Here is a 27,076-nt window from a genome sequence, read left to right on the forward strand (position 1 = left end):
GTAAGAATACCTGTAGTTGCTATAAGATCGAATGTCATGTTTCATACTTGTTAGTGGTGACAGTTGTAGCTTAGCCTTTAGTGAGTAGACCTCACTTAGTAGTTTAATCAATGTACTTTTATTTTAAGAATTTCTGTTGCCATATTATTAAACGTTGCATCATCATTCATGTAGATCATGAACTGGTAGACTTCGTGCCTGTCGGCGAGCCAGAGTACGATAAGGTGATCGAAAAGTACGAGGAGGAGATCCTCGTGCAGGAGGAAGCCTAGGAGCCTATTGGTGCTGACCCTGCTGACCCGGCGCCTGCCCAAGGCAAGCCCTAGAGCATAATCCATATTTTTATGATCACTATATATATCTATGTGTGTGTGTGTGATGTGCATTTAAGTTACAGGCATTTTATGGAAACTACCTGCATAAATATATCTACCCATGAGTCCTACTAGTACAGGTCGAGTAGCTGCTATGCTCAGGAGATCGGTAGCGTGAGTAACCTGCCGTTACTCGCAAATAGGGGATAAAATATGATCACTCATGATAAAATGGTGGAAAGGAAAATTGTGACCGGGCAGGGATATGGTTTGGGTACTGGTGGGTGTAAGGGGTTGTGTCCTACGGCCAACGGGGAATGACTGGGTTACACTTTTTCCCTATCCATGTCGATTAAGGACTGGTCATTACAATGGACGCTAGGCAAGTCACAGATCTATTGTCCTGAGCGCATACTTGGGTATGGGCGCAGGGAAGACTTGTTGCTCTCTTATCGTGGATCCGGCTCTTTCCGGACCGACTGATTGGAGGCGGGGATGGTGGAGGTCCTTGCACCACATGGAGTTTGGGACTCAGGTGTGGGGGCTTGGAGTCCAAGTTTGGATGGGGACCTAGACACCCGGGATAGGAGAGTGATGGGTTAGTCCTGTTTGTGCCTGAGGTACAAGCGGGGCGTGTGTTTTGGGGCACCCAGCTAGGCACATTGGTTCGTGAATCACCGCTGAGTCCGTACGACTTGTCTTAACTCTAGCATCGTAGTAAGAACTGAAAGTTGAAAGGAGAAGACATGGAACTGATTGCTCAATTCTTGCTTGAAAGTAGAACATATGCTTATATAGACTGGCTAGATGATAATTTAAAATGGCTTATAATAAGACATAAATAAGGACTCACTATTAGCGTTGCTTTCTGCTAAAGAAAACTAGCAAACCATAAAGCCTATCATATTCCTTAGAGTCGAGAAATTATTCCCAATAGTCGGATAAGTCTTGCGAGTACATTATGTACTCAGGATTTATTTACCCCTGTTGCAGGTGATGCTTGAAGAGTAACTCTGTGTGGAGGATCCTTCTGGTGGGCTCAGACGGAATCCTCGCCCTTATCGCTAGTTGTTATTTTTAAAAATTCCACTATTTATTATTCTGTACTCTGGTATTTGGTATTGTAATAATGTCCTTTTTAAGAAACTGGGATGTATGAAATGAACTGGTATTGTAACTCGTTCTCATTATTGGATCCTTGGGAAAAAGGTGGATCTTTCGGGTTCTCCTTCGGGGTGTGCCCGATGGATACCGCCCGCGGTAGCTCGCTTTCGGGGTGCTTAGTGTCTGGTGGAAGACAAGCGCCTCCGTAAGTGTGCTATTTTGGGCAGTTCTGCCACAGTTGGTACCAGAGCCAATAATGGTTACGAGTTCATCACCCTTTTTCAAAAACTTAAAAATTTGACCAACAAAAGTTTTGCGAAAAATAGGATGTGATTATATTAGGTAAATAAGTATAAGCCCTAGCAATATGGTCTATCTAGGATAGCGGCACTGGTTTTATCTAATAAATTTTCTGCAGGTACACTGACTTACGTTGCGTAAGAAATCGCTTAGTATCACGGAAAGTGAGTGTGCGATGTGCCAAAAATTTTATGAATGCCGCTATATTCCAGCTTGAGTGAACATAGAGGTCGAAGCATGCATCATGATAATAGCATCTTACTTCAACTGAAATCCCCCTTCACATATAACAGAATTAGTAAATTGATAGGGCTAACTAACATAATGCTTTAATAAATGTGCTGTCATTCCCCTAATTCCTTGCCTCTGATCCGAGAAGGTGTTATAATGGATGGTTCGTCTCTCTTATAGATGAATCTAAGGTCTGGACGTGGGAGCACCAGTTCTGGGGCAGCTCACGAGGGCCAGGGTGACAGTGGCCGGGCCATTGAATGTGGCAACGGGGGAGGTCAGGAGGTTCCACCTCTGGCTCCTCATCCTTTCCCGCTGCCACCACCACCTCCGCCGATGACTCCTGCGGAGATAATGGTGGAGCTGTTGGCTGCTCGCCGGGAGTCAGCTACTGCTCGCCAGCAAACAGCTCGTGCCATGGACATTATGGCACAGGCTATCGCGGGCCTCGCCCGCAGAGGCCATGGGGGTCACGGTGGGAACGGGGGTGGTGCACATGGTCCTTAGGGATTGTCCTCCTACCAAGACTTCCTCAAGACTCACCCATCCACCTTCACCCCATCTGATGAGCCTCTGGAGGTAGAGCACTGGCTTCGCACTATGGAACAGAAGTTTTGGCTCCTCAGAGTGGCCGACGAGCAGAAGGTCTGCTTTGCAGCGCAGCAGCTTTTAGGGTCTGCAGGTGCTTGGTGGGACACCTTCCAGGCCATGGAGCAGCCAGATCATTCGGCAACCTGGCAGGAGTTCTCCACCGCGTTTCGAGAGTTCTTTATCCCTGCCGGTGTCATCAACCAGAAGGTGACTGAGTTCCTGGAGCTACGCTAGGGGAACATGACAGTGATGGAATATGTGAACAAGTTTAATCACTTGGCTCAGTATGCTGGTAGTCAGGTGGATACTAATGATAGGAAGAGGGAATGCTTCTTTCATGGTCTAGCTCCCCTCCATCAGGAAAAGCTCTACACAACGAACTATCAGACCTTTGGGGCTCTGATGAACGCTGCCATTGCTATTGAGGGTTTTCAGCGGGAGTCTCAGGCTGATTGGAAAAGGAAGCGGGTGGTAGCTGGATCCTCTAGCCACCCTCACACACAAAAGATACAGGTTGTCCGATGGGGGCCCTATCAACCATCCGGTAGGCCTTTGTTCTGGCCACCCCAGCAGACTTCGCAAGCTTCCTCTACACAGTACCGTGCACCTCAGCAGTAGGTGTAGCCTCAGCAGCCTTAGGGACAGTAGGTCCCACCTCGTTAGGGGTTCGGGAACAAGCCAAGTGCTTGTTTCAAGTGTGGCAAAGATGGCCACTATGCCAGGGAGTGTCCCCAACATCAGCCAGTTCAGTCAGCTCAACTGTCAGCGAACTCCAGGCTTATCAAGAGGACCATCATCAAGAAGAAAGTGCCCAGCAGATCCAACCAGGTGCACTTCATAGATGCTGCGTAGGTGTTGCAGCAGGAGCCGGTGATGGCTGGTATGTTTACCATCGACTCCCATCCAGGTTTGGTGTTGTTCGATTCTAGTGCATCACATTCCTTTATGAGCATGGGGTTTGTAGAGCGGCACAACTTACCACTTATGGCTATATCATATGCCTATAAGATCCGTACTACGGGTTCACAATTATTCATCAATACCCGCATGGATACCATAAGTTTGGTATTAGCCACCCACACTTACCGCCTACAGTTCATGGTCATGCCTGGGCAGGGCATTGATGCTATTCTTGGAATGAACTGGTTGCGGGTGTATGGTGTAGTATTGGATATGTAGAGGAGAAGCGTGGAGTTACGGCTTCCTTCTTCTGAGAATAGGATGTCTCTTATTGTACCCTCAGAACCAGTCTTACCTGTTGCTGCCCATGCTAAAGCTGCTCCTGATCTTACCTCCATTTCGGTAGTATGTGAGTTCCCGGATGTTTTCCCTGAAGATCTTCCTGGGTTGCCACCGGACCGTGAGGTAGAATTCTCTATTGAGCTAGAGCCCAGTACTGCTCCTATCTCTAGACGCCCGTACCGCATGGCTCTAAGAGAACTAGCAGAAATGAAGAAGCAACTGGAAGAGTTGATGGACAAAGGTTTCATCCATCCAAGTTCTTCACCATGGGGTTGCCAAGCCATTTTCATGAAGAAGAAGGATGGTACCTTATGGATGTGTGTGGATTACCGCCCCCTTAATGCGGTAACAGTTAAGAACAAGTATCCCTTGCCCCGCATAGATACCTTGTTTGACCAATTAGCTGGTGCTAAGGTGCTCTCAAAGATTGATCTCCGATCAGGCTATCATCAGATCAAGATCAGACCACATGATATACCAAAGATAGCTTTCTCTACTAGGTATGGGCTGTATGAATACCTTGTGATGTCTTTTGGTCTCACCAATGCTCCTGCCTTCTTCATGTACCTGATGAATTCAGTTTTCATGCCGGAGCTAGATAAGTTTGTGATGGTTTTCATTGATGACATCCTGATCTATTCCAAGAATGATGAAGAGCATGCCCGACACCTCTGGATAGTACTGACTCGACTAAGGGAGTACAAGTTGTATGCTAAATTCAGCAAGTGCGAGTTTTGGTTAGATCGAGTACAATTTTTGGGGCATGTGTTGACACCTAAAGGTGTTTCTATAGATCCCAGCAAGGTGCAAGATGTATTGGATTGGAAGTCTCCCAAGTCTGTGCACTAGATCCGTCAGTTCCTTGGTCTAGCTAGATACTATCGGCGTTTCATCCCTGATTTCTCCAAGATAGCCTAGCCCATGACCAAGCTGCTCCAGAAAGAAGCTAAGTTTGATTGGGGCCCAGCTTGTGAAGAAGCTTTTCAATCTTTGAAGACTTTTCTAACCACTGCTCCTATGTTGGCTCAACCAGATATTGATAGGCCCTTTGATGTATACTGTGATGCCTCAAAGGGGGGTTGGGATGTGTGCTTATGCAAGATGGGCGTGTGATAGCTTATGCTTCGTGCCAACTGAAGAAGCACGAGGTGAATTACCCCACTCATGACTTAGAGCTGGCTGCTGTAGTCCACGCTCTAAAGATTTGGAGGCACTATTTGTTGGGCAACAAAGTACATATTTTCACGGATCACAAGAGCCTCAAGTATATTTTTACTCAGTCTGAGCTGAATATGAGGCAAAGGAGATGGTTAGAGTTGATAAAGGATTATAATTTGGAAGTCCATTATCACCCAGGAAAGGCCAATGTTGTAGCAGATGCCTTGAGCCGTAAGTCACATCAGGTTGAGGAAATACCTTTGTCTCTCAATCACACCGAGGTGCTAGCTCATATTGCATTGACCTCAGAATTGCTAGAGCAGATTATTCGGGAACAGAAGGAAGACCCCAAAGAGATTCCTCACATCAGGAAATTGATGGCCAAAGGTCGTGGCCCTCACTTTAGCATTGATGAGCAGGGGGTCGTGAGATACAAGGATAGACTAGTGGTTCCATCCAATGAAGAGCTGAAAAGAAAAATTTTGAATGAAGCTCACCATTCAAAATTATCTATTCATCCTGGCAAACAAGATGTACCACGATCTGTCACTTGTACTGGTGGTCCAACATGAAGCAAGACATCACCCGGTATGTCGCCGAATGTGACACGTGTGGTAGAGTTAAGACAGATCATCTGCGTACCCCAGGATATTTGCAGCCCTTGCCCATTCCTGTTTGGAAGTGGGAAGATATTTCTATGGATTTCATTGTGGGTTTACCCCGCACAACCAAGGGTTATAACTCTATTTGGGTCATTGTGGATCGCCTCACCAAGTCCGCTCACTTCCTCCCAGTAAATTCTAAATACTCTGCCAGACAGTATGCCGAGTTGTACTTGGACCAGATTGTGAGTCTACATGGAGTTCCACTGACTATCGCCTCTGATAGGGGATCCGTTTTTGTCTCTCGCTTCTGAGAACAACTCCAGGAGTGTCTTGGGACAAGTCTCCTCCGCAGCTCAGCTTATCACCCCTAGACTGACGGCCAAACTGAGAGGGTAAATCAAGTGCTCAAAGATATGTTGAGAGCATGTGACATTTCTTTCCCTGAGAAGTGGGAGGCCTGCTTGAAGCTAGCAGAATTCTCTTACAACAATAGCTACCAAGAAAGCATCCGCATGGCACCCTTTGAGGCTCTATATGGAAGGAAGTGTAGGACGCCACTCAACTGGGTCGAAGTGGGACATCGTGCCGGCCCATTAACCGTGTCGTGCCCGTGCCGGCACTGCGGGCCGGACATGCGGCCCAGGCACGACCTTAGATCATGCTCGTGCCGGCCCTGGCACTATGGACACCGTGCTTGGGCCGTGCTAGTGTCGTGCTTTTTCGGGTCGGGTCCGTGCTGGCCCACCGTGCCTAGCCCATTTGGCCATATATATCCGCGGCGCCCCTCACCTTCCTGCCGACGTCCATTTGTGGGGTGGAGAATGGGCTCCGGCCCATGAAATTGCGCTCGGCTGACACGATGCCGATCGGGCCATTGCTAGGTCTCTAGCGGTCTAACCCATGAACCTCGCCGTCCTTCAACCCGCATCGCTCTGCCTCTGCGCGTGTGGTGTGACGGACCGTGTGAGAGTGCACGACTCCCGGTCGTCACTCCCGTCAGCGCCGTGCTGGCCCACATGCATCGGGATTCGGGAGTCAAGTCGCCGGCGACCTTCAATTCTTCCTCGGCCGCCTCCGATGGGGACGCCGGACGCAGCACGCCTCGCTCCCGGTCCCGGCCCCGCCGAGCGCCGTGGGGAACCGACACGGCCGCACCTGACCCGACGGATGATCATCAGATATTCAGATCTGTGACGTGACATGACCATAGGACTATACAGTACGAGCAATTGAGCATTGAACAGGATGTTTGCTGTGCCGGGATCTCAAGGCCAGAGGATGTCGCGGAGACGCTGAGTAATCGCGCGCGCTTTCCCACCGGCACCTTCGCTGTCACGTCCCCTTGTACAAACGCTGAACCACTGGTCCACAGCACCATGACAAAAGGCAGGCATGCATGTGTAAGACTGAGTCAAACGGGGTCCGGGAATAAATAAATCTCCACATGACGTTGACAATGGCACCGCCGTGGCCCGCGGAGCAGTGACATGTGACAAGCTGGCACGACCGTCATATCTGCCCTCTCTTGCACAGATTTCGTCGTCTTGTGCTACGTGCAATAGTCACAGGAAAGCGCGTCTGGCTGGCAGGGAAGGGCAGCCGGAGACGGAGGAAAATGGTGGCATTGGCGCTGCAGAGTGCCACCGTTTTTCGGCGCCAGTGCCACCAACCGGACCGGGCAGGGGGGCGCGCACGCCAAGGCCGGCGCCCGGTGACGACAAGAGAAACCGCGTCCCGCACCGGCGCAAGCGCGACTGAACGAAATGCGTGGGTGGTCGGGTGGACCGAGGCCGACGGACATAGCGGAGCGGCCGCAGAAATTCCTCGCGTTTCTCCGTCATCCGACCTCGGCCAGAGTCCAGATTCCGCGTTTTGATTCGGTCTTGCCCAGTGGCGGAGGACCAAAACAATTTAAGGTAAGGCGAAGTTGATAACATAGATAGTAAAGTAATATCTCTCTTCAAAATGGTTTATATACGACGTCGTTATATAGTCAAGCACAAAACATATAAGTAAAAGCATTTTGGATAAATAGAATTATAAAAAATACAGCCAAACCAAATTAATTGAAAACCAAAAGATTTGAGCAAACAACAATGGAAAAAAGTGACTGATTTAGAGTTGGGTGAGTTACCGTCCATCTGTACTGTGCACCAGTGGCGTAGCCACAGGGTATGCTGGGTATGCACCAGTATACCCTGCAAACCTAGACAACATTAGTATATATATTATTATATTGTATATACGCTGTATTTGTTAAAAAGAAAAAAAAACATACGTGGACACCATTACGTGATGACGGGAGGCCTATATGATGCACTGACGCAACCCATGTGGCAAGGGAACTCTAATTCTCCAAAGTCCAAACGTCTGGCATGTGCGACCCTTCGAATTTCCTAATCTAATCTCGATCAGATGGGGAGCCACGGAGGAACACGTGCGTCGCTGCCTGACAAGTGAGTCTGTGACGCCCTAGCCGGGCGCGGCCCCTGGTGCCATGCCGCCCTCCGCCATGCTCTGAATGCTGGATCGGAGGATCGCCGTCTAATTTCCACGTCCTGTCTACAGAATATACGGTCGCTATTTTGGTTAGGTAAATTTTAATCTTTGCTCTTCGTGTTTTTTAGAAAATTATTTTCTACATTCATAGCTATTTGGTAATATTCATAGCCAGTTGAATTTCTAATCCTCCACCTGATCAGGTTGAACTAGTGGTGGAAGACCGGTGGTTGATCTGGTTGATGAAGAAAATATAGTAAGACATTCATATTCCTTAGAAAGCATCGAATAAAACAGTATAAAAAAATAGCATTGTAAGTCTCTGGTACTCTTTTATGCCTATATTGAAACTATCGGTATAACTTTTGAACTATTTATATTGTATTTAGTAGATGGTTTCAACTTAATCCTTGAATTTAAGCCTTATCATGTTACTTAGTGCATGTATACCAAATCACGTTGTAAAATTTACAATTATTACTGAATTGCTAAAATAGATTTATCAAATTAGATATGAATTTTTTTTACGGCATACGTGAAGTTAAAATCCTAGATTCGCCACTGCCGTGCACTGTGCTCGTTGTTGCTTGGTCGCCACTCGCGGAGCGCAGTTCGTCTCTTGTCTCTTGATCGCCACTCGCCGGCGGCTCCTTGCCCACACTGACACCGGATCGGCGAAGTCACGACTCACGTGATCGCCGGCTCGCTGTCGATCGCTCGCTGCCCACACCGGATCGCCGACGGCGGCGTCGCGGCGAAAGTCACGAACTCGCGATAGGATAGGAATTTGGAGCGGTCAGCGGTGGAATGCAAAGCGCGTTGGGCGCGTGGAAAACGAATGGGCACAGCGCACAGGCTGCAGTCCAATCCATGGACCATGCCACGATGGACCATATGTTTTGCACAGCCCACAAAGCAAGGCGTAAAGGCCCAAAGGCATGTAGCGATTCAAACTTCAGACTTCTGCCATCTTCTTCCTCATGCGGACATACGCCATTGAATCAGCAGCACAGTAGGACCTTCAACCTTGCATCCATGGCTGCCGGAGCATCCGCCACGGAGCCAAGGTAGGGCGAGCCTCCGCCCCTGGTCTTGACAAACCCCATGGAGCGAGGAAGAAGACGAAGGTTGGTTTCGATTTTCGAGCACCAGCCTGCTGTGTTCCTGTTGCCAGGATCAGGGAGCTCGGCGCCGGCAACAGGGACGTGAACGTCACCCGGTTCTTCAGGAACCACAAGGAATCGAGGCATGGACAGATGGACGGCGGCCTGCAGCCACCCACAGAGGCGCTCCACCTCCACTACTATCTCCAACATTAACAATGTGGTCGTTGGAAGCTTCCAAGCCGAAGCGGAAACAACAACACGCGCACCCACGCCACGCATTCGTAGTCGCGCGCAGAGGCGTGCCCGATTCGGGCGGGCGGCCATGTGGAGGCGTCGCCGCGGCATGTGCCGTCTTGGATTTGGTTCAGATTTCCCGGTGCCAATTGGGGGTGGCCCGTGGCCCGTGGCCGGAAACCACACCAATCACGTTGTTGGTTGCTCTACCAAACTACCATCATCCCACTGATGCATCGCCCACGAACGAACTAATCCCGGGTGGTGGTGGTGGCACTGGCAGCCCGTGGGGTTCTTCGTTCCACTGGTGCCAAATGATTAATCGGCAGGGCACCTGGGATTAGCGACACCGCCAGGATATGCCGGGCCCCTTGTTTCGCGACCTCTGCCTGCCTCCTCAGGCATTATCCTGTGCTCACCGGCACTAATCGCCCGCCGCCGTGCCCCGGGTTAGGTCCAACAACTAAGAGACAACCGAACCGAACCTACCCGACCGCAGTTGCAAGCGATGCTCAATCCATTGCTAGAGCTAGACCCAATTGGCCGCCATGTGTATAGTCCTCGACGATTCTTTTCCTTCTCCAACTTGATCGGTTTGTGTTTTTATTCTTTGCGGGCTGACTCCACAAGGAACCGTCTGAAGCTCAAAGTAGAATATATTTTACTACATTGAATGATTCATTCACTTTGTCCATATTCAACCTCCACCCTCCCAAACACAATTTCGACTTGATTGGCCCCGTGTTGTTTCAACCATCTCATGCGTTTTCTTCTTTAATTTTAGAAGTAGAAACTAAAACAATCGTATTTTTTTTAGACTGGCATGCATGTAAGAAGTAAAACATGTATCCCTATTGGAAGGCAGAAGCTTGTATTGAGAGGCTCTATATATTGCTGGGTCTCTTAGCGTATAATACACTGGGTCATGAAAAAAGTCATTCCAAAACATAGATTTTGTTCAATTGTGCGTACAACAAGCCATTTCATCAGCTACCGTATGAGAAAAAGCAAAAGCAAGTGAACCCATAGGTTTTAGTGTTTTTAAAAGTAGCTTATCATCTGCGACTTTTGAAAAACATCGCCACCAACAAATGTTAGCCTTACCTGTTCAAATTATTTAAATTGCTCTAATCTCTGTACCATAATAAATATTGTGCCTTTCATAATTCTCCAAGTTCACGATGGGTGTTAAGCTCAAATTTTTGTGAGAATTGAGATGGCATCATGAACTACGTCACAAAACTTTGTAGGGACTTTTCATGATTATTTCCTACTATTTTTAATCTCCATGATCACCGAATGCTCGGAAAAGTCTCAAAATAATTTTTGTTTTTGTAACATACGATATGATGCCAACTATTACCTGGAAAGATTTGGACCTAAAACTCAAGGTGTGGTGCTAGGAGAGAGAAAAAAATGAATTCTATCGGATTGGACCAATTCAAACAAAATGCGGATAATAAATTGAGTTGATTTTTTTTTCTGGAATGTCGACTAGACAAAAGTAAATTCTCTTGGTGGTAACATGGATTCCATTTCCCTATTTTTAAAGACAACAAAAATGAAAGATACTGTAACATGCTTTTGTCTCAACACGATGCAATGCATGGTGCTTCAATTATAGTAAAACTTTGTTTTAACTATGATGTAAAATATAAAGATAGAAATAACTCTATTTTACTCTCGTACGGTATTCCTCAAGTCTCATTAAACCTCATAAATTTTGCTTTGATTCACTTCAGCATTGGTTCTATGGCCAGGTAGTAGGCAATGCTCTATGGCCATATCTATGCCACCCTATGATCAAGTCTTAAGAGAGAGAGACACACACACATAGAGGCAAAAATTTAGAAGATGAAGCCAAAAAATACATTAAGGGCCTATTTGCAGAGCTCCACTCTTGGATTCTCTAGCCCCTAATTCACTCCAATTTGCTCGCATGATAATTCAAGTAGACAAACATAGAATATAAAATATGAGGATTAATCTAATTCCATGAAATCAGTTTTAACTAAACTATAGTGAAGCAAAAAAAGTGAGTAAAATGGGTTTTGTTCTTTTAAATCATATTTTTTTAAACTTTTAATAATATTGAATCAATAATCATCATAGTCATATTAGTATATGTATATTTGAAGCAGTAAGACAAACAATCCTAAAACCATTCTCGTTTCTTCGAAACTAAGGGCCTGTTTGGTTCCCGCCGCTACTCGTGTTCGCCACAACTATGGGTGCGCTGCAAGTATGGCAAAGAAAAACAACACCGAGCTTTTGGCAAGCCACGGCGCCAAAATAAACTAACAACGCGTAAGTAAAGTTCGGCGCACCCTAACTCGGGTCACGAAGCAAACGGTAGCTAAGGTTAGTGGCGACGTGTCGTGGCGAGCGGGGATAAGGATCCAAACACAGCCTCGTTCCCACTCAATTACAGTCCAAACCACTGTCATTGTCTATTGTCGTTCTAATCCTATTCATCAACCAAAAGCCCCAACCTCAATGGCAACAAAAAAAAGACGATGATCAAACAAAAAATAAAAAAAAACGCCTCAACCTCAACGGCTCAACCCCTAGCCGCGTTTTGTTGTTACGCGGCGTTTATTTAATCCAAAGCAGCTTCCTTTTACTTATTCCAACCCTCCAAGCTCTGGCACAGCTAGTTCCGCCTCCTCTCCTCGCTTTCGCTTCGCCGTTCCAACGCCCCCACGGAACATAGAGGCCAAGAAGTGATGGTAGTGGAGTAAAACCACGCGCCCGAGGGGAGAGAGGACAGGTTTGGTGGAGGACGCGCACCCGGGGTGGAGAGCAGCAGGAGCCCCTGCGGCGAATTCGGGCCGCGAGTGCGTCTGTTCAGGCGGCCGCCGCCGGTGGAATTGTGGCAGACGAGGTGGCCTGTTGGTGCGGCGGGAGTTTGCGAGTAGGGCGGTTCCGGTTGGTGAGTGAGCGAAGGTGTTGCTGGGGGCGTGGATCTGGCCGGCGGCGGGCGATGGGAAGGAGGGACTAGGGCTCGATTGGAGGGAAAGACGCGATCTTGGGGGTTCCCATGGGCGGATGCTTCTCGCAGGAGGAGCACCGGCTCCTGAGCAGGCCAGGTTCGGGCTCCATGTTTGTCCTACTCCCCTTCATGTATATTTTACTGTATATATCCGTGAGTCCAGGTTAGGCGTGGCTACCTGTGTAATTTGGTCGTGGATTAGCTATCAGTTGCTTATGGATTCTGGTAGAATCACTTTGAGAAGGGGGGGAAATAATGGATTTTGATTGTTTGGAATGCCCGCTTGTAGCATGTTGCTATCTGTGCTTGTGAGCTCATGTAACAAGTGATGGGATGTGCCATGCATAGCCTTTTTGGCGCAAATTTTTCCTATTCAATGTTGTATTTTCATGCTCTATAGTGCCCAATTTCTTCTGTTCGCGCAAACTTTGCATGGTGTAATTTTGCTCATTGATGTCCTGTGGGAGACATGTGATTACCATAATAGACCCATGTATTGCTTATAGAATTGCATTCTGGGGCAAGGCCTAGTCTAGGGGAAGAGTAAGTCAACTTCAGCTCATATTTTGATGTACAAACAATATCAGCAAAGTTCTCAGATAATTTGGTACCTGCGCAGGCGGTGCTTGAACAATTCTGGTCACTTGACCTTCAATTGATTATTGACAAGTTAGTCAAACATGTGTCTCAAATTAATCCTGAAGACAATTAATGGATAAAGCAAACTTTGATAATGGGTAGTTCCGCAGTTGTGCTGATATCTTCATGAGTTTTAGTAGAAATTGCATCCTGCTTATGCTATCTTGTTACCATAAATGCTCTCTTAAAACCATTTTAATCTTCCGTTAAGATCATTACCACTGTGCAGTATGATTATGCCTTCGCAGTTGTTCCGAAAGGCCTTCTTATTGGCCATGATGCACAATACAGAGCATTTGCATGCACGTCAAGGACTAATGTGAATAAAAAAAGGAATTGTCTACAGGGACTGAAGGATTGATGATTGCATCTTAAAGAAATGCATTGACTATATATGTACAAGCTTTGATCCTCTTCTGATGAAGTTACTTCTAAAATTTCTATCAGCTGAAGCTGCTGGTGCTGGACCAGACGGACTGCGGAAGTCTAAATCTGATTCTAAAGCTATAGCAAGTGTTCTTGCTCCTCCAAAAGATGTGGTGGACCTGCAAGTAGAAGGATATGGAAATGTGAATATTTTCACATATGATGAATTGAGAGCAGCCACAAAAAACTTCCGACCAGATCAAATTCTTGGAGAGGGTGGGTTTGGAGTTGTTTACAAAGGTGTAATTGATGAAAATGTTAGAGCAGGTTTCCCATCCAGACAGGTTGCTGTGAAAGAACTAAACCCAGAGGGCTTTCAAGGGGACAAGGAGTGGCTGGTAAGTCTCATTGCTCTGTTCCTGTTTCTAAACCTTTCTTTGGTAATGTACATTGAAAAGAATCCTTTTTGATTTCTTGCCCATGTGAAATCTTCATGAGGTTAGCTGATCGTATCTTTGAAGACCTACTTAGTGATAACATTTTTCTTTGTAATCTGTATTGGATAGCCATTTTCCTTGCTTATTTTTTAAGAAATAACTTTCACATCGCACTAGAGGTAGAAGAGTGAAAACTAGGCTGAAAATCTACTTGCGATTGTTGGAGCACTAATGGTTTTCTGATGTGTTTCCAGGCAGAAGTCAACTATCTTGGGCAACTTAGTCATCCAAATCTTGTTGAACTGATTGGCTATTGCTGTGAGGGTTCACATAGACTGCTTGTCTATGAGTACATGGCTTGTGGAAGCCTCGAAAAACACCTTTTTCGCCGTAAGCTCTAACCAGCTATTTGCAGTACCTCTTTAACATTCATTGTTCCTCATAGTGTAGGGGTGTATCATTTTTTGCCTTGGGACAAATCATAAGTAGGAAGGAAATTAGTATTAGTTTCAGTTTAATCTCATCAGTGACTATTGTGCATGTTCGCTTAACCAGCCATCTACACTACAAATGTAATCTCCAAATGTTAGGGTTTGTTTTTGATATGATAGTGGGTAGTATTTGTTTGAACTTGTGGAAGTCTTTGGATCCAACTAGCACTTCAATTTATGTACTAAACCCTGTAGCAAAGTTGGCCAGGTGATCTTATGTGATTGGAGTTCTTATGGTAACCTGATCATTAAGAAAATGAAATTAATATACATTAGTAGATGAATGGCAATAGTTACTGCACCATCATTACAGTGGATGGTAGTCTTGTATGTGCTGAGTTTAATTTTCAACATCATTGATTGATCTGAAAAGCACACTTGCTATTTTCCCCTGTAAGGGATGTTCTTATTCAAGTGGTGACAGGAAAATATGCTAATCAAGTTTCACATATTTGATTGTTATAGTTATATCTATATTTCCATTTGGAGAGGGCGTTCCCATTGATTTTATCTTGCCTGTAATATTGCAGGGGTTTGCCTTAATATGCCATGGTCAACACGCATGAAGATTGCATTGGGTGCTGCAAGGGGGCTCGAGTACCTTCACGGAGCTGAGAGATCCATCATTTATCGAGATTTCAAGACATCAAACATCTTGCTAGATGCGGTTCGTGTTTCATATATTAACTTTTAATGTGTTGATAGTATTGCTGTATTTATGCTGCATTTCAACTACATGTTTAAGGTTGTTTCTGTATAAAACTTCTTTCATGACCTACCAAATTATATTTTGTAACATATTTTCCAAGGTTATTAAGGCCTTGCTTAAGTGCCGAAGCTGTTAGGTGTCGCCCTGTCGCCTTACACACATGCCGCCACCCGCTTGATTGTGCATCTCCCACTCGATTCTGCCTTCTGCTCGATTCCACTGCTGTTCGCTTGATTTCTTCCATCCCTGCTTGCCAATCGCTCAATCAAGAAGGGGACTGTGGTGGTAGTTGGTCTGAGGGCGCAGGACAGTGAGGGAAGTGAAAGGAAGCGGAGAGGTTGTGAGCGGTGGCGGCACATCTGGAGAAGGACAGAGACGGAAGCAAGAGACAGGGCGGGTGTGGAGGCGGAGGTGGAACAACGGCTCTGAGAATGAGAGCGCGAGAGATGCAAGAAGCAGGGTGACGGAGCTAGATGCTTCTGGATGGTGATGTATATGTAGGGGAGGGGCTGGCCAGCCCCACTTCTTACTCCTTCCTCCGCTTTCTTTTCTTTTCTTTTCTCCTTTCCTTCCTCCTTCACGCTGATGTCTTGCATTTCCTTACCTTGGTATGGCGTCGCCTTGCCTCATGCCTCACTTGCCAAAGCGGTAAGGTGGTATTGAGTCGCCACACCTCACCTTTCTGCCCTGATAATCATGATAATTTTCACCGCTGAACAATGCTGTGGGAGGCTGTGAGCCTGTGACACATTATGTCTATATATCACAATGTGTTTATCTCAACATCTAGAGGAACTACTCTGTAAGTGTGTATACATTGTACTAAGTCCCCCGCACATGCAATTTACCGTGCCTCCAAAATGCATCCATGTATTTTGAGGCTAATAAAGACACTTAATTACTTTTGCCTTGCCCATCTTGTAGAAACGAAATGTTTTTTTTATAAAGGAAACTTTTATTACTTTCTCAAGAGCAATACATCGATTTGATACAAAGCTTTGAAAAAAAACCCACTTCCGACTTCTGCTTTTCAACAAAATGTTGCACAAGGAATGCTGATCTAAGTTTCTCACTGCAGATCTTGATATGTTATGTATTAATATAAACTTCTGATAGCTTCTCATTGCCACTCTTTACCGCTGTTGCAGGATTACAATGCTAAGCTTTCAGACTTCGGTCTTGCAAGAACAGGTCCTAGTGGAGACCAAACCCATGTGTCAACTCGGGTCATGGGAACTTATGGATATGCAGCTCCAGAATATGTCATGACTGGTAAAAAAGGATTTCCTATCATCAAGCTAACGATTTGAGCATAAAAATGAACTTGTTCCTGGGAATGAATAGGCACTCATGGTACTTGACTTAGTCCAAATATGTTAATCCTCAATCACCAATTAACTTGATGCAGGCCATCTGACGGCACGAAGTGATGTTTATGGCTTTGGAGTTGTGCTTCTAGAGATGATTATTGGAAGAAGGGCTGTGGACAAGAGCCGGCCAAGCCGCGAGCATAACCTAGTTGATTGGGCACGGCCCCTCCTTGTCCATAACAGGAAGCTGTTCCGAATAATCGATCCAAGAATGGAAGGGCAATACTCCACCAAGGCTGCCATTGAGGTGGCAAGCCTTGCATACCGCTGCCTGAGCCAGAACCCCAAAGGACGACCAACCATGAGCCAAGTTGTTGAGACCTTTGAGGCGGTGCAGAACATGCCTGAATGCCAAGACATACTCCTCCAGAACTGTATCACAGGTGCCGTGACGCTTTATGAGGTTCCAAAGGAGTCTGTGGACAGAGTTGAGTTGGAGAAGGCCAAGCAGGAACCGGCAGTAAAGACTGCCGCAATGCCGCCCGTGAATGGAAAGCCAGTCCCCCAGAGCAGGCGAACACGGCCTGGGAATGGCCGGAGCAAGAGCGAGCCATCGTTGGAGTGTAAGATGTACATCCCGTCACCAGACTCTGACAGACAGCAGCTCGGCCTGGAGGCACTCGCATCCCCAAATGGAAGCATAAAGGACCCTCCTGATGAGGATTTGTACAAGATATAACACCAGAGCAGTTTTTTTCAACAACGTGAGCCCTCGTTGCTCGCCTTTTGCGCCTTCACCCTTGTTCTCAAAGATCAGTCAGTTATAATTTTTTCTCTGATGGCCACCGGCCACGCTAGGGTTCTTATTCTTCCGATTAGCAATTGTATGTAGAGGAGAGTTGTGATGGAAAGCATGTGTGAGTGCCTGCCAACCTGATACACTTCTTTCTGGGGGGATTTCCACTCCAAAAATGGAAGTGGAGAGATGTGTCCTGACAATTGGTGCCGTTACCCGTCTGTTGAGTTACTTGTAAAGATGCTTGTTCTTTCGTTGTAATCTTGAACAGTCCTGCGGGAAATCAACACCACCATGGAAATTGATAGATTGGTCACTGTGTTGTCAATTTGTTCAAATCAAGAGTGGTAAAGTCTTCTTCTTTTTCGGCGCACGGCCGGAGTGGTAAGCTCGTCAAATAATAAGGGGGTTCTCCGGAGTAGCAGGAGGCACCGCCTCCTCCAAAACAGTTCTGGTTTCTCTGCTTTCATAAAAAAATGGTTTTTTCTCTAAAATGTTTGGTAGGGCTCATTCGGAGTAGCCGGAGCAAGAAAGAAGTCCTACCAAACAGACCTAAGTGGAAACAAACGGGGCCTTTTTGTTTTTTTCCTTGTCGTTTCGGCTTCCTTATTTGCTATGTATCTAGACATAGCGCATATAATATATATATATATAGAAAAGACAAAACGGTTTATAATGGCCTTATGGTTATTCTATTGTGTCTTTTTGGTTTTTTCTATTTGCTATGTATTTAGATATAGCATATATAATATATATTTAGGAAAGATAAAACTGTTTATAATTTGAAACGAATGGAATAGTTTTTTCTCTTTTTTTTAGAATCAGAGTACAAATGTAAATGGCCATATACATGCAAGCATCCTTAGTTCTATGAACATACCTTTTTTTTTCCAAAGAACCAGCGACAAGAGCATGCCAGATATGTATTAACAAATAAGAGACTTAAAAAAAACTCGCGAAGGAGGCGACAACAGAACTACCATAAGAAATACAACACCAGCGAACGAAGCAACGAACGTCAAGACACCACCCTGCACGTCGAGAACAAACAAAGTAAACGTGACGCCTCCAAGGAGAAAAACAACACCCACAGATGCCGCCAATGCTGACTGGAGAACCATGATCTTTCAACCTCTTTGAACATACATATATATCCTAATCTCGTGATTGATATACGTACATGAACACACATACTTATTTTTATAAATACACGGACGCTGACTGGACGCTGACTACCCTAGGAGAAATATCTAAAAAACAAAGTTGATAGATCTTAAAATTAACAAAATCATTACAACCTTTACGATCGATGCGCAAGTCGAGTACCCAAAAACCACCCTCGTTTGCTCATGAAATAAATCATAAAAAAATATAAGCGTCCGTGTAAGTCGATGCACTAACCTAGATTAACCTAGACAAGCAATTACATAAAAGATAACCTGATCAGACGACTAGGTTATTTAGCTGTTAGTAGTTAGCTAGCTAACTGTTGTCTACCTACCTATTATCTATACCTATTTGGATTTAAAAGAGATAATTATTATCAATTAGCTACTATTTATAGAGAATTTAGATTCATTATCTGCTAATAGCTAGTTTGCTAATAGCTCATATCTAATATTATTTAGCTAACTATTAGCTGAAAGGTGTTTAGATGCATAAATAATAAAAAATGATACTAAGATACCTATTAACTGCTATTATCTTATTTGATTTAACTAGTGAGATAGTTATTATCTAGAAGTTCAGCTAACAATTAGCTATTTTATTAGCTACCTATGTCTGGACATAAAAGATAATTATTAGTAAATAGTTATTATTATTATCTATAGGGATCAACCAGGTGAGAGCTGTAAAGAACTCAAGTTTTCTGCGATTCTTCTTTTGTCCTATTTTGGCGTGGTAGGAAAAGTGAAAAAAAAATACTGACATGTGGGCCATTTTGCGAGAGGAAAGAACACATCGGCTCAAACTTTCAGCACATGCTCGCCAAGTTCCGTCCCCTCATGGCGACGGCGGCGAAGGCAAGGGCGCCGCCGGCCGTGACGGCTTCCACAGCGGCGGCGGCAGCGGTGGAGCGGGAGGAGCACGTGCACTACAAGCACACTGATGAGTGCCACCAACTCCGGTGGACAGCCAAGTAATGGCCCCTTCCTTTCTCCTTTCTCTTGCATCTCGCTTCGTTTTCTCCACTAGCACTTGGGCTTTGAGCCTGATCCATAGAGCTTTGTTGGTTGGTTTGTTGTTAGATAATTAGGCATTTTCATGATCAATTTAATCCAGAAATAAAACATCAGCAGTTTCGTGACGACATGTACGTGCATGTGTATATCATTAACAAACGCTACCGCATGCAAGTATGACATACTGATCGATACAGTAAGTACACAAAGTACGGTAATCACAGAGTTAAGAGTGTACTCAGCGGAGGATCCCATGCCGAGGGCATCGGAGGCTCCATTCGCACCAGACATAGTACGTTGTTCGAAGTCGTGGACCACCGTCAATGCAGGAATGTATTCGTAGTGCAGTCCCATGAACGGTAACCAGGAAGAAGACACCTTGATATACCGCGAGCGATCACCAGAAAGAAGACGGGTTCCGCGAGCGATCACCAGGAAGAAGACGTCGGACGAGCAGTCACGAAATCGCTCCCCACAAACCTAATCGCCGCACACCCCGTGCAAGGTTCGCAGACGGACGAGGGTTTCGGAGGCACCTGCTCTCCCACTGCTCCGTGCGCGCAGAGGTACGGGACGGGGAAAGCCAAAGGGCGGCTAAGATGTAGTCTCTCGGAAGCGAAGGGAGGATTGGACTAACGGAGGACTTCTACTTCTATGCCCAGCGGCGAGGATGGAGAAAGTCAGCGGAGAAACTCAGGAGACGGAGACACGAAGAGACGGTAACTGCGCAATCAACTCGCCTCCACCATAAAGGAGATAAACTTCCGTAATTATGTGGATTAAGTGGCAAAACCTGGCCACGCCTGCCCGTCTGCCTACCACGCCCATGGCCTCGGCCCGGCCTGGCCGGCCCAATTTTTTACTATTTGGCCCTTTTTCTGAAGAAAATTTATGTTTGCCCCCTTGGTAGACTTAAACTCATCTTTGGACCCTAAGGGTCGGCGCCATGAGTCCTGGCGCCGAGGTAACACGTCTCAGCGCCACAGATCTTGGCGTCGAGGTGCCTGGCCGTGCACTGCAGAAAATCCTAGGTTACGTTGACGTGGCCGGTACCTCGGCGCCAAAACACATGGCGCCGAGATTGGCGCCATAGATTTTGGCGCGGACCTCGGATGTATAGCGACCGATGCATTGTCAAATCGAAGCCGGGACGAACCGAGGCTGAGTCCTGCCCGGACTGTCTGCCCCTGCTGGCTGCTGCTCGACTACGCACTTTGCGTTGGGAAAGAAAGAAAGAAAGGAGGGAATCGACCAGGATGACGGAAGAAAATCCAGCGTCCAAGATTTCTCATCATGATGCCTCTCGTGTCGCCACTGCGCACCTACACTAGGGCTATGGGTAGGTGCTTCTATGGCGTTTAGGTTAAGGGGGTGTTTGGTTGCCCCTCCTAAATTTTAGTCGCAGTCCCATCGAATATTTGGACATATACATGGAGTATTAAATATAGACTAATTACGAAACTAATCGCATAGTTTGCGACTAATTTACGAGACAAATCTTTTAAACCTAATTAGTCTATGATTTAACAATGTTTTGCTACAGTAAACATGTGCTAATGACGGATTAATTAGGCTTAAAAAATTCATCTCGTGGAGTATTGACGGATTATATAATTTATTTTTTTATTAGCATCCAAATACCCCATGCAACATCCTTCCGACATACCTCCTAAATTTTAGTCACCGGATCCAAGTACTCCCTGAGAAGGCCTCATGGAATTTTCTGAGCCTACGTGCAATACGGCGTTGGAGTTCTTAATCCCGATATATATTACTCCTACGGTTATATTATGTAGGAGTACTACTTCTCAATCTAAAAAAGATGCAATCATTGTCCATAGTTAAATTATCTAGGATCTCATCAAGTTTGTAGAAAATCGCATCAATATCTATGTTGCCAAATATGTTTACTATAAAAATATATTTCATGATGAATCTATTCTCTATAGTTAAATTATCTAATATTCCGTCAAATTTATAGAAAATAACATCAATATCTATGTCACCGAATAGATCCTTTTATCATAATTTGTAGTTATATCTTTCAATTTGCATTCCATAGAATTAAACCTGATATGTGATAATTTGTAGTTATATGTTCTCTTTAATTTGGTTCGTTAGATGCTGAGTGTGTGGCTATGGAAATCTAGTGTGACTTGGTCTTAACACTCGAATTTTACATGGTTCTTGGAATAGAGTGTTTTAGAGGACTGTGTCACTAGGGAGCCAAGATATGTGGAGCCACATCCGAGGAGCCGCAGTCAGAGACGGCGGGCGCCGGCAGCGAGGAGTGGTGCTTGTGGTGGAGGGTGGACAACGACTGGGAGTAGCGGTCGGCCAGGCAGAGGTAGCGGCGGTGGAGGTCGCTGAGGAGGGACAGCAGCTGCGGCCGCTTGTGGTAGTAGTTCTCGGCGCGCTCGACGAAGGAGTGCTCCGTGGGTGGCGCCTCGTCCACCGCCAGCACACGCACCCGCTGCTCGATGTCTGCAAGGAATTTTTTTTTTCAAAATCAAATTCAGAAGGCAAAGGAACCATTCATCAGTTTCAGTTTGAATAATTGACAAGGAAAAGAATTTCAGTAGGGATATTACTACGACCCATGGACTAGTTAAGACAATTAAAAAAACAAATGTTGCTAGTAATGTCAATGATGAGGTAAACCAACGTCACTGCCACCACATGTTGGCCACGTTCGCTTCGCTGAAAAAACAAGCTGAAACACTGTACCGGCTGATTTGTTGTGAGAGAAAAATACTGTTTCGACTGAAAAACCAGCTAAAAAACAGATTATAAGAGAAACGAACAGAGCCGTTATAATCACAATAGTTAAACAGAAATGGGCACAACAAACTTATAGATTTCAATGGTAATTATCAGAATAGTTTGTTCTTTTTTTTTTAAAAAAAAAGAAATGTTCATGACAGTTGGTTATAAGTTATAATTACCAGTACGTATATTTGAATTTTTTTTGAAGTACTGTATCTAAATTGAAACATACAAAAGATGAGTGAGTGGGAGGACGCTACAGTGTGATATGATATCTTTGTCCTACCAACCTTTGGCCCAGCATTGACACGACGAGAGGTTGTACTACAATTCAGGGGATTTGTTTTTACAGGCAGGCGTATGCATGTCATGCCAGGGCCTTGTTTAGATGTCATCTAAATTCTAAGTTTTTTCACTCCCTTTCTATTACATCAATTTTTAGCCGCTTGTATGGAGTATTAAATGTAGGTAAAAAAAATAACTAATTACACAGTTTAGTTGAAAATCACGAGATGAATCTTTTGAGCCTAGTTGGTCCACGATTGGACAATATTTGTCAAATAAGACGAAAATGGTACTATTCATCGGATTCACTTTTTTTGCAAAGTGAACGAGGCCCAGGTACAGTAGAGGCATCATGATGAGAAATCTTAAGCGCTGGTACTTTCTTTCTTTCTTTCCCAACGCAAAGTGCGTACTCGAGCAGCAGCCAGCAGGGGCAGGCAGTCCAGGCAGGGCTCGGCCTCGGCTCGGCCCCTTCGATTTGACGATGCATCGGTCGCCGTACATATAAGGTCGGCGTCAAGATATGTGGCGCCGACCTCGGCGTCATATGTTTTGGCGTCGAGATATCGGCCACGTCAACGCCATCTAGGATTTCTTGCAGTGCACGGCCTAGCACCTCAGTGTCAAGATCTGTGGCGCCGAGACATGTTACCTCGGCGTCAGGACTCATGGCACCGACTCTCATGGTCCAAAGATGAGTTTAAGTCTTCCAGAAGGACAAACGTAAATTTTCTTCAGAAAAAAGCCAAATAGTAAAAAATTGGGCCCAGCCGGCAGCGCGCGCGTGTGGCACTCTAGTGTCTTTTTCTCAGCTTCTCAATTAAGATGAATAATTTTCAATAAAATAAGCTGAGTCAACGTTCAGTCAAAATCCCGTACAGTATTAAACTATACAACATTTAATGTTACGAACCATAGAGTTTTATTTGATTTATTAAATATTATATGGGCCAAGTCCATAATATATCCAACATTTCCCACCAAACTCTAGGGTTTGTAACAAAGTAGTCTCAGAACCACATTTCTTTTATATACAAGTGTTTCGATGGATACTGTTAAGTTAAACATCCATCTAGAGCAATAGTTTCACTCAGTTACAACTGAACAATGGACTAAGCCTTGAATTTACAGTTTTGTGTGAGGTGAATGTCACTAAAGTCCTTAGCTAATACTAGGCTGTAAAAGGCATCCCCTCTATTTGAAGCATATAAGTCATACTCCAATGCCTTTCATGAGTATTTAGAGATCACCCAAATCTCATAGACTGTGACCAGCAGTCTGACTCATATAGGTGTGTTCCTTAAAAGATGTTCTGTAGGACAACATCTTTGCTTTAGCAAGCCACTTGGAACATATTAAGGTAAAAATCAACCTGCCTTACAGAAAGGAAAGATATGTATTAGAAATAAGTCTTACTAAGGATGTTTCCTCATAATTTACTGCTAGCTTATTTCACCATCCTACTTCACGGGATCTCCGATCACATAGAACAGGTTACCACTATAGTGAATTTCATGTGGGTCTCAAACTCATCTTTCTCGATGTATTTTCTATCACATTGCGTGACAGACCCTTAGTGAATTGATCTGCCAGATTGTTAGATATGTGAACATAGTCCAACGCTATTACTTCGGAGTTTCTTAATTTTCTGACATATTTTAGTCGTCTCTTGACATGCCTTGTGGACTTCATGTTATCCTTAGAACTGTTAACCTTCGTAATCACAGTCTGGTTATCGCAGTTCATAGAAATAGCTAGAATGGGTTTTTCAACAACCGATAAATCCATAAGGAGATCACGAAGCCACTCGACCTTAGAGCCAGCGGTGTCTAATGTTGTGAGTTCTGCTTCCATTGTAGACTTTGTTAAGATAGTCTGCTTGCAAGACTTCCAGGAAACAGCACCACCTCCAAACGAAAACATATATCCACTTGTGGCATAAAGCTCATCAGCATCAGAGATCCAGTTGGCATCACAATAGCCTTCCAACACCTTCGGATGTCCAGTATAACGAATACTATAGCTCATAGTGCCTTTTAGATAGCGCATCACTCTCTCAAGAGCACGTCAGCGATCATCTCCAGGGTTTGACACAAACCGGCTCAGCATGCACACAACAAATGAGATGTCAGGCCTTATTGCACTAGCAAGATACATGAGCGAACCAATGATCTAGGAATATCTCAATTGATCCCTTGCTATTCTCTGATTTTTCCTCAATAGCACACTAGGGGTCATAAGGTGTAGGAGCAGGTTCACAGTCACTAAACCCAAAGCGACTCAGCACATTTTTCACATAGTGGAATTGTAATAGATAATAGAGTTACCCCACCATCACCTTATCTCAGAAGCTTGATATTAAGAATAACATTAGCCTCTCCTAAATCTTTCATTTCAAAATTATTAGATAAAAATTCCTTCACCTCCTCAATCACTTTGAGGCTGGATCCAAAGATCAGTATGTCATCAACATATAAGCACAAAATAACTTCTTCACCCGCACCATACCGATAGTACACACATTTGTCAGCTTCATTCACAACAAAGCCAGCAGATGTTAGAGTTCTATCGAACTTCTTATGCCACTGCTTAGGAGCTTGTTTTAGGTCATATAATGACTTTAATAATTTACAAACCTTGCCTTCTTGACCATTTGCTACAAACCCATCCGGCTGATCCATATAGATCTCCTCCTCTAACTCTCCGTTTAGGAAAGCTGTCTTAACATCCATTTGATGAACGATAAGACCATAAGAGGATGCCAGGAAAAGCAAAACTCGAATTAAAGTCAATCGGACAACCGGTGAATAAGTATCAAAGAAATCCTCACCTTCCTTTTGATTATAACCCTTGGCCACAAGTCTTTTCTTGTACCTCTCGATAGTACCATCAGGCCTAAGCTTTTTCTTGAACACCCATTTGCACCCTATAGGCTTGCACCCATAAGGATGATCAACTATTTCCCAAGTTCCATTAGGCATAATAGAATCTATCTCACTCTGTACTGCTTCCTTCCATAAGTCAGCATCAAGAGAGGAATATGCCTCTTCAATAGTCGTTGGTGTGTCATCCACAAGGTACACAATATAGTTGAAAGGATCAAGATGCCCAAGAGGGGGGTGAATTGGGCTAATTCTAAAATTCTTTGCAATAATTAAACCCTACGGTTAGCTCACTTCACCCCTTGTACCTAAAAAGTGTTTCTATTGTTCTACCGCACAAAAGTTTAGCAACCTATGTTCCAATCCGACTCTAGCATAGCAATTCTATGAATGTAAATACAAGAATTGAATTGCTCAAAGTAAATGCTTAAAGTAAAGGGAGAAGGAGGAACGCGGCGATGTTTTGCTGAGCTATCAGAGAGTCGTCACTCCCCACTAGTCCTCATTGGAGCACCCGCGCAAGGGTGTAGCTCTCTCTTGACCCGCGCAAGGATCAAGTGCTCTCTACGGGTTGATTCTTTAACACACCGTCATGGTGAATCACCCACAACCGCTCACAACTTGAGTTGGGTCATCCACAAGCTCCATTGGATGATCACCAAGCTCCCAATCACCACCAAGCCATCTAGGTGATGGCGATCACCAAGAGTAACAAGCACGAACTCTCACTTGACCATGACAAGCCTAATGAGAAGGGTGGATGCACACTTTGCTACTCTTGCTTTCACTAATGAGGTCTCACTCTTGGATTCTTAAATCTTAATCACCTCACTAGGACCTTGCTCTTCTTGGCACTCTCAAGGTTGTTTCTCAGCTGTTGGAATGAGCAAAAGTCATCCCTTGAGTGAATAGAAAAGTATTTATAACCCCTCATTCAAAACAAACTGTTATGTGCCTCTCCGGGGTGACTGGACGCTCCGGTCAAGGTGACCAGACGCTCTGGTTAGTTCACCCGCCTCTGTGTAGTTTAAGTTGTGACCGGACGCGTCCGGTCATAAAAACTACCCTCTGGAACCATACCAATGTTGACCGAACTCTAGCACCCAGCGTCCGGTCATTTGCTGCTCAGCGTCCGGTCAGTAGCCGAAACCTGACCAGCGTCCGGTTAGCACTGACCGGATGCGTCCAATTAGGATTTTCCTACTCTAGACCCTTACTGGAGTCGACCGGACGCTGGCACCCAGAGTTTGGTCACTCACCTCTCAACGTCCGATCGTGTCCAGATGACTTCACCTTGATTAAATGAACTGACCGGACTCTGCGCCAGCGTCCGGTCACACTGGAATCAGCATCCGGTCAACATTTGACCCTCCATTCACTTCTAACTCGCAATCATATGTGAATGAAGTTTGCTCCAATTGATCTAAGGCTTTTTAAAAGCTACCTAGTGCTAGATTTGACAAGTGTGTACCACACCTAACCCACTAGACTCACCTAGGTCAAGCTACCCATCCATACCCCCCTTAATAGTACGGCCAAAGGAAAAACAAAGTCCTAAACTACTCTAAGTGTCTCTTCAACACCAAACGACACTTAGAACTAGTCCATCCTTAACCTTGTCATCCATCCTTTGAAAACCGAAACGATTTTCGTCGTAGGGGCATGACAACCATGATTGCCCAATCAATTGCCATTACCATAATCTAACTTAATTGCATCTACAAAACACACGTTAGTCACAGTAATCTCGTATTGTCATTAATCACCGAAACCTAACTAGGGGCCTAGATGCTTTCAATCTCTCCCTTTTTGGTGATTGATGACAATACCACCTCG

General features: G+C 45.1%; 1 protein-coding gene and 1 pseudogene across 1 annotated transcript; both read left to right on the forward strand.

Annotated features, from left to right (window-relative positions):
- Positions 1-12,032: 12,032 nt before the first annotated feature.
- LOC136520519 (probable serine/threonine-protein kinase PBL17) lies at positions 12,033-17,455 on the forward strand. Its single transcript, XM_066514069.1, has 6 exons — positions 12,033-12,473; positions 13,463-13,779; positions 14,073-14,208; positions 14,840-14,976; positions 16,167-16,290; positions 16,427-17,455. The coding sequence occupies exons 1-6, from the start codon at positions 12,425-12,427 to the stop codon at positions 17,065-17,067; spliced, it is 1,404 nt and encodes a 467-aa protein (XP_066370166.1). The 5' UTR covers positions 12,033-12,424; the 3' UTR covers positions 17,068-17,455.
- Positions 17,456-19,082: 1,627 nt separating this feature from the next.
- Positions 19,083-27,076, forward strand: part of LOC136520520 (uncharacterized) — a 30,652-nt pseudogene continuing 22,658 nt past the window's right edge.

The sequence above is a fragment of the Miscanthus floridulus genome, chromosome 18 (assembly GCF_019320115.1).
Source record: "Miscanthus floridulus cultivar M001 chromosome 18, ASM1932011v1, whole genome shotgun sequence".
In the NCBI taxonomy this organism is placed as follows: Eukaryota; Viridiplantae; Streptophyta; class Magnoliopsida; order Poales; family Poaceae; genus Miscanthus; species Miscanthus floridulus.